We start from the raw sequence: 7,638 nt of genomic DNA, 5'->3' as shown, positions 1-7,638 counted from the left end.
GCCGCCGCCGGTCCCACCACTCCCGCCTCGAGGACCCTGAGGATGACGAGGACTTGTCTGAGCACTCCCGCTCCCCATCCCGCGAGCCCGTCAACCCACCTTTGGGTCGTGGCGGCTCCGGGGCGGGATGCACCCGCGTGTCGGCCACTGACCTCGCGGTGGCCCTCCACTTGGCCTCCACGCCGGTCGCGCCCTCTTCGCCTCCGTCAGAGTCGGCCAGTGACACCTCCAGTGTGGGCCTGTTCGTCGTGCCGCCTTCGTCGCCGCGCTCCCCCTCCGCCGACTCCGCCCCTCGCGCCTCGCCGTCGGACCCGGACCCCCCGGCCCCCTGGTTCGACCTCCCCGTTCCACACGGGTGGCGGCGGGTGCGCCCCCTTCGGCGCGCCGGCTCCGTCCCTCCCACCCGCGGGCATAGTGGCTGGCGACATCCTGGAGCTCGCCGCCCCGCTCCCCTCGCCTGTGGCCCCCGACGCTCTCCTCGCTCCGCCTGCCTCCCCGACCGCGGCGGTGGCCGTGGTCGTGACCACTCCGGCCTCCGCTCACCCTCCGCCGACGGTGGCGTACGCCAGGCGGCCCCGCTCCACATCGACGCCGGTGACGGCGTCCCGCCGCAGCGCCCGCCTCGATGCGACCCGCCCGGCGGACTCCCCGGCTCCGTCCATCGCCGAGCGTGCGGAGCTTCGGGCGGCGGTCCGGAACCTCGAGTCAGGTGTGGATCCTGTCCTCCCCGGTTCTTCCAGTTGTTCCTTTTCCGCGCTTGAGGCCGTTCCTCTTGGCCACCTCGCCAAGGTGGCCACTGACTCAGCCATCGTTTTCAGAGGGGAGGTTGGTCCCCCCTTAGAACAGATCGCGGCCATTAGGGCTCGTGAGATCTTAGATGGCAAGCTGGCTGAGACTCGGGCGCGCTTGCTCCGGCCTCCCCAGGATTCGACCGCGACCCCCGCGGGTCAGGTCCTTCCAGTGGCCGACCGAGTGATCCGTGGCCGCACCCGCTCTCGCACTGTTGCTCTCCGCGCGCAAAGCGCCTCCCGTGTCCTGGGGTCAAGCAGCCCCCCTATGGGGGCTTAGATGCGGGCCCTTTTCTGGAACATCCGCGGCTTCGGTCATGATGGCCGTCGCCGCCAACTCATCGAATACATGCGAGACGAATACATCGACATCACTGAGTTCTCCCACCACGAGCTTGAATGTCTTAGTTCTCACCTCTTCGCTTGGCATTGGCTCCCTTCTAGTGGGACCACAGGCCACTCCGGCGGCATCCTTTTAGGGGTAAAGGATGCCACCTTTGAGGTGGGTGGCATGGACCGGGGTGAATTCTTCGTTAGTATGGAGATCTTCGAGCGGGCTCTCAACTTCAAATGGCAGGTCGTGATTGTTTATGGACCGGCGGACCATCGCCGCTCCCCGGCCTTCCTAGAGGAGCTACATCTGAAGATCTCCAACTCCCTCCTCCCAGTTGTTGTGGGCGGAGACTTTAACCTCATCCGATCCCCGGACGAGAAGAATAATGACCGGATTAACCTCCCCTGGATACATTTATTCAATGACTGGATCACGGAACTGGGTCTCCGTGAGCTGGATCGGACGGGTGCCAGGTTCACTTGGACAAACCGTCAAGCTGACCCGACGCGATCCGTCTTGGATCGCGTCCTAGTTTCCCCGGAATGGGAATTATGTTGCCCCCTGGCCTCGCTTCGTGCGATCACCCGGATCAGGTCTGACCATGTCCCCCTCCTCCTCTCCACCGCTGACGAGCGCCCCCCCCCCCCCACCCTGCTGCGTTTTCGGTTCGAGCTCTTCTGGCTCAACCAGGCCGGCTTCCGGGAGGCGGTCGCCGCTCGCTGGATCTCCGCCCGCTCTTCCCCTCATCGCGCCATGTCCGCAGTTGACTCGTGGCACTTCTGTGCCAAGCTCGCCCGCCAATTCATGAAGGGTTGGGGTGCCAACCTTGGCCAGGATCTCCGAGAGCGAAAAAAGGCCCTCCTGCTGGCTATCCAAGCCCTGGATGCCCGTGCTGACACGTCCGGAATCTCCCCGGATGAGTGGATGTTGTGATATGACCTTGAAGACCAGCTCTCAACCATCTACACAGATGAAGAGGCCTACTGGCGTCTGCGTGGTACCCAGCGGTGGGTACTACGGGGTGATGCCAACACCGCCTATTTCCAGGCGGTGGCGAACGGCCGCCGGCGTCGAAATTCCATCCACTGCCTTTGGGATGGAGATACGCCTCTCGTTCGCCCCTCGGCCATCCGTGCCTCAGCCTGGGCGTTCGGTCTTTTCGGTTTGTTCGGTTCGGTCTTTTTGGTCTTTCAAGAATTCGGTCTTCCATAATTGAAGACCGAAATAATTTCAGTCTTTTCGGTTTTCCACTATTCGGTCTTCGGTCTTTACATACCAATGTTCGGTCCCGACCAAACAGACCAAATTTAGTGACACAACTCAGATTCATATACATTACTTCCAGTATTTGTACATATTTATTTATGCAAAATTGAGACAACAAATGTATGTACAGAGGTGCGTGTGTGTATAAGAAAAATTAGACAAGTGTTAGACAACAAAAGTATGTAACAGGCTAACATCACAAATTCTGAACAATATAGCTTTGCACATACATAAGTATGCGTTAACATAGGTACGCACACACATTCAATAATCTGGACATGACACAAGGCTCTGCACTTAGGCATTATTGGCCGATCTGATGCACTCATGCACACACATAAGAGTCACTTGCTCATCTTCAAGCTTCAGTTGTGAGGTAAAGCACCGGAAAATGACAGTAGGCGGCGGCCAGCTTGGAAGAGACGATGGCGACGGATTGACGCCAGTGCAGCAGCGTGGAAGGGGACGGGATCTGAAGCACCACTGGCGGATGCGATTCGCAGGCTATGGAGCGATGTACGGGAGGTTGGGTTGCCGGGCGGTCGTCACCGGTCACGGCAGCGGATCGGCGCGGATCTCACCGGTCACGGCCGCGGATCGGAGCGCTCCTTGGGGAGGCGGTCGTCATGGGGCCTGGTCTCTTAGCGGTGGCTAGGGTTGGTCATTGGCAGAGAAGGGGGAGGAACGAGAGTGAGGCTGCGGTTCGTGCCTCTGTGTCGCTCGTCGTGAGGAGGTGAGGTAGTGTCTCGCTCGTGAGGATTGGGCTAGCCAGTTGGGCCTTAGGTAAACATTGTTGTGCGTGTGGGCTTTTAAAATAGATCGGTCTATATGGTCTTTTCGGTCCTGCAGGGTAGAGGACCGATTTGACCGTATTAAATTCGGTCATGTAGTTTTGCAGACCAAAGTTTATTCGGTCTTTTTTAGTTCGGTCTTTTCGGGTTCGGTCTCGGTCTTTTCGGGTTCGGTTTTCGGTCTTCGGTTTTTATGCCCGGGGTGATCCGTGCCCATGTAGATGGCTTCTATAAAGCCCTATTTACCCCCACCCCTCGGGGTGGGGCTAGTCTCGCCCCCGACATTTGGTCGGGTGCTCAATTGGTCTCCGATGCGGCCAATGCAGCTTTAGTGGCCCCCTTCACCGAGGACGAGGTTCTCGCGACTATTAAAGGGATGAACCCCTCCTCGGCCCCGGGACCGGATGGTCTGCCCGTAACGTTCTTCAAGATGTTCCGGCCGACCATCAAGCCGGAGGTCATGGCCCTGTTTGAGGAATTCTCTGTGGATATTGATCCACGGATTTCAGTGATCTACAAACACGCTGCTGCACTTGTGGGTACTGATGGACCAAAGAAGGAGGTTGTCAGTTTGTTAACGGTCACCGAGAAGAAGCTCAAGGTGGTGTCCATCGTGGGATTCGGGGGACTGGGGAAAACTACCCTTTCTAATCAGGTGTATAATGATCTCGATGGGCAATTTGACTGTAAGGCATTTATTCCCGTCTCTCAAAAACCAGACATGCCACGTCTTCTCAATAGCCTAAGATTAAAGCTTGGGATAAATGATTCCTCTGGTATTTGTGAGGTCCAAGACATCATCGATCAACTTAGAGAACACCTTGCAAACAAGAGGTACAGTTACATCTTTAGTTCTACAAGCATTCTTGCATTTCTGCAGGATAGTTTTGAGTAATAGTTTAACTGGAGTTAAGTTTACACCCTGTGTTTCCAAACGTATTTTGGTTGTTCACATATGACTTTACTATGATTTTTTTTACAACGAAAGACAAATCATTATAAAATCATCAGAATTGGAAAGTGTGTTTCAACACTGATCCAACAGTATCAATTGGTTGTATCATTACTCACATAATATTAGATTAATTGTCTATAAAGAATTTGAGAAGTCAAAATGTACCTGACATACGGAGAAACCAAGGGAGGAGTGCAAGAATGCCTTACGGTCAAGTTGCCCTCCAAGATCATGAGCCAACCGAAGGGTCATGTATACAGAGAGAGAAGTCCATATTACAACCTTAACTACCACCAAAGTTTAAAAGACAACCCTGAACTACGAAACCATCTAATTTACAACCCTCTACTTCCAAAACCGGACAGGAAACAACCCTGAGGTGGTTTTTGACTTTTTCTAACTGGTTTCGACCGGTCAACGTCTTAGTCAGCGCCTAGTCATATGCCATGTAAGACCTGCTATTTTGAAAGTCAATTTTTAACACGCACACAGATATGTCTAACTTATCCATAAGAATGGCATTTGTGTGGCATGTTTTTCCCAAGGTTATTTGATTTTATTGATTCTTTAACCTGCAATATTTTTAGATGCCTTCTAATGCAATTTATAACACCATATTCAACAGGTATTCTATTATAGTCGATGACTTGTGGGATGAAGAAGCATGGGACATTATAAGATGTGCCTTTCCAGAAAATGGTAATGGGAGTAGAGTAATAGTAACCACACGAGTGGAAGCCGTTGCAATCTCAGCATGTTCTTATCACTATGAGCACATCTACAAAATGAAGCCCCTCAGCTCTGAAGATTCAAGAAAGTTATTCATGGGCAGAGTATTTGGGTCTGAGAACAAATGTCCATCTAATTTTGAGGAAGTTTCAAATGAAATTCTAAAGAAGTGTGGCGGATTGCCACTTGCAATCATTACTATAGCTAGCCTATTGGCTTCCCGTCGAGAGAGATCAAGGAATGATTGGGAGAACATACAGAATTCTCTAGGTGCCCAGTTTGCCATAAACCCCACTCTGAAAGGGATGAGGAATATATTAAACCTCAGCTATATGAATCTTCCTCTTCATCTCCGCACTTGTTTTCTTTACCTTGGTATGTATCCAGAGGACTATGAGATTATGAGGGATGATCTAGTACGAAAATGGATAGCCGAAGGCTTTGTCAGTAATTCACATGGAAAAAATTTGGAGGATGTTGGGATAAGTTATTTCAACGAGCTAGTCAATAGAAGCCTGATTCAGCCTGTAATTGACAGATTAGGGCGGGTGTGTTACAAAGTACACGATATGATGCTGGATTTGATATTAAGCAAGTGTGCAGAAGACAATTTTAATAGTGTGGCATATACTCCCTCCGTTCCTAAATAGTTGTCTTTCTAGATGTTTCAAATGGTGACTACATACGGAGCAAAATGAGTGAATCTACACTCTAAAATATGTCTATATACATCTGTATGTGGTGACCATTTGAAATCTCTAGAAAGACTTAGGAACGGAGGGAGTACTTCTGAAGAGATGACAAGACCGACTAACTGCACATACATGATCCGTCGATTATCGCTGATCTCAGCTATTGATAGAACAAGTGAGACATTATCATGGACAGTTTCGGATAGCACATCACAACTTCGGTCATTGGTGTGGTTTGGAGATTGCCGGTCCATATCTCGTCTCATTCAGTTGAAGTATATCCGTGTGTTATCCTTTGAAAATTCATATTTACCTTGGGGTTCACATCTGGACCTCACTGCTATCAGCCAATTATTTCAACTGAGGTATTTGAAGGTTTCATATGATTGCTATGCAAAGCTTCCCACTGAAATTCAGGGGCTTGTGCATTTGGATACGTTGGATGTAGGATATGGAAGCATCCCGTCAGACATAGAGCACTTGCCCCGCTTGTCTAATCTGACAATGGGTTTGAATGGGAAGATAGGGCTACCTGAAAGGATCGGGATCATGGAATCACTTCGCACACTCCATGGTTTCCAACTGCAGAGCAGTTCGCTGGAGGCTATTGAGGGCCTTGGTAAGCTGACTAATCTGAGGAGTCTGAAGCTTTCTAACTTTGATGGTGATGATTCCAATCTGCTAGAGAAGGCGAAGTTTGATGCTTGGGTCTCTTCTATTTGTAAGCTACGAAACCTCAAATATCTCCGGATGATAGGCTATCATGATGATAAGGACGACATTTTAGGCTCAGTTTCAGATCCTCCTGCCCTTATCGAGGAAATGTACCTTGGTAGCTGGAAGATGTTGGGAGTTCCTAAATGGATCGGTGATCTCCATTGCCTGCATAGCCTGGAATTATCTGTTTGGGAGACCAGAAATGATGCGATTACTATTCTTGGAGGACTGCCATCCCTCGTCTCCCTCGATCTTACAGTTGTGACATGCCCTAAAGAAGGGGCTGTAATCGTCAGCAAGGGATTATTCCCAGTTCTGGAGCACCTTAGATTCTACTCTAAAGAAGATGTTACAGCATATCTGGGGTTCGAGGCAGGAGCTATGCCCAAGCTACAGAAGCTCATTCTGCAACATAATGAGCGGTCGTGGGGTGGAGCTGCACCAGTTGGCATGGAGCACCTCTTAGCCCTCCAGCAAATCAGTTTATTTGTATTTGGCAACGAGAAGGAATCTCGTGAACAAGTGAAGCTCAAGGTCCAGTCTGCGTTGAGGAACGCCGTGCAACTGCACCCAAGGCGTCATTCCTTGGATATTAACTGTGGCTGCTACTGAGTGAAGCATCAACTGTTTGAGAAATGGCCGGCAAAACGGTTAGTTTGTTACTACTAGCTATAGAGGGTGTTTGTTTCCAGGGACTTATTGGTTTAGGGACTTAAAAAAGTCCCTATAAGTCCCATCTAAACCAAACAGGAGGGACTTATAGGGACTTAAAGTGGGCATTTGGGACTTATGAAATAAGACTCTCAAGAAGAGTCTTATAGGGACTTATAGTTGTAATATGGTATTTTAGTCTATGTTAAGTCCCAGGAACCAAACAGGTAGGGACTTTTTAGGGACTTGGGACTTATAAGTTGGGACTAAAAAAAGACCTAGAACTTATGAACCAAACAGGGCCTAATTTGCACGGACAACCTTAGAACTGGTCTTTGAAAAGCCTGAAAGTGATTTGAGTCTGATTATTTTCCAGTCTTAGTTTCTGTTTTTATATCTTCCACTTGTGCTAAAGCTAACAAGCTGTCACCTGCCTACTGATTACTTACTGCACATTGATGTCTGCACTTACCTCGTCAATAAGATGTCTCTGCACTGTGCAGCTCATCACTAACAAGGATGGGATAGAAAGTCGATCGAGCGGTCGAGTGACGAGTAACGATTACTGGAAGCTACTATAGTAGCTAGCGTCTCCCACGAGTGTTCTCTGTTCGCTGACTAACTGAATTAGCAATTGAGATACATACATGACCGTCAGGCTCTCAACGCAAAATCAGGGGAAACCATGCCGAGAAGCAGTGGGCATTGCGGCCGT

At 50.4% G+C, this 7,638-nt stretch overlaps 1 protein-coding gene across 1 annotated transcript; it reads left to right on the top strand.

The window, feature by feature from the left end:
- Window positions 1-1,137: 1,137 nt before the first annotated feature.
- Window positions 1,138-7,201, top strand: LOC109736546 (disease resistance protein RGA5-like). Its single transcript, XM_073502185.1, has 5 exons — window positions 1,138-1,570; window positions 3,506-4,013; window positions 4,760-4,912; window positions 5,018-5,486; window positions 5,973-7,201. The coding sequence occupies exons 1-5, from the start codon at window positions 1,138-1,140 to the stop codon at window positions 6,882-6,884; spliced, it is 2,475 nt and encodes an 824-aa protein (XP_073358286.1). The 3' UTR covers window positions 6,885-7,201.
- Window positions 7,202-7,638: the final 437 nt, after the last annotated feature.

The sequence above is a fragment of the Aegilops tauschii genome, chromosome 6 (assembly GCF_002575655.3).
Source record: "Aegilops tauschii subsp. strangulata cultivar AL8/78 chromosome 6, Aet v6.0, whole genome shotgun sequence".
Taxonomy (NCBI): domain Eukaryota; kingdom Viridiplantae; phylum Streptophyta; class Magnoliopsida; order Poales; family Poaceae; genus Aegilops; species Aegilops tauschii.
This window is presented reverse-complemented; position numbering and strand designations above follow the sequence as displayed.

Excerpts from the sequence above, each read along its gene's own strand:
- LOC109736546 (XM_073502185.1), top strand. The coding sequence starts at position 1,138 with ATGCGAGACGAATACATCGACATCACTGAGTTCTCCCACCACGAGCTT. Across the intron at positions 4,913-5,017 it reads TCTTATCACTATGAGCACAT|TGAAATTCTAAAGAAGTGTG; the intron begins CTACAAAATGAA and ends GGAAGTTTCAAA. Across the intron at positions 5,487-5,972 it reads AAGACAATTTTAATAGTGTG|GGGCTTGTGCATTTGGATAC; the intron begins GCATATACTCCC and ends ACTGAAATTCAG.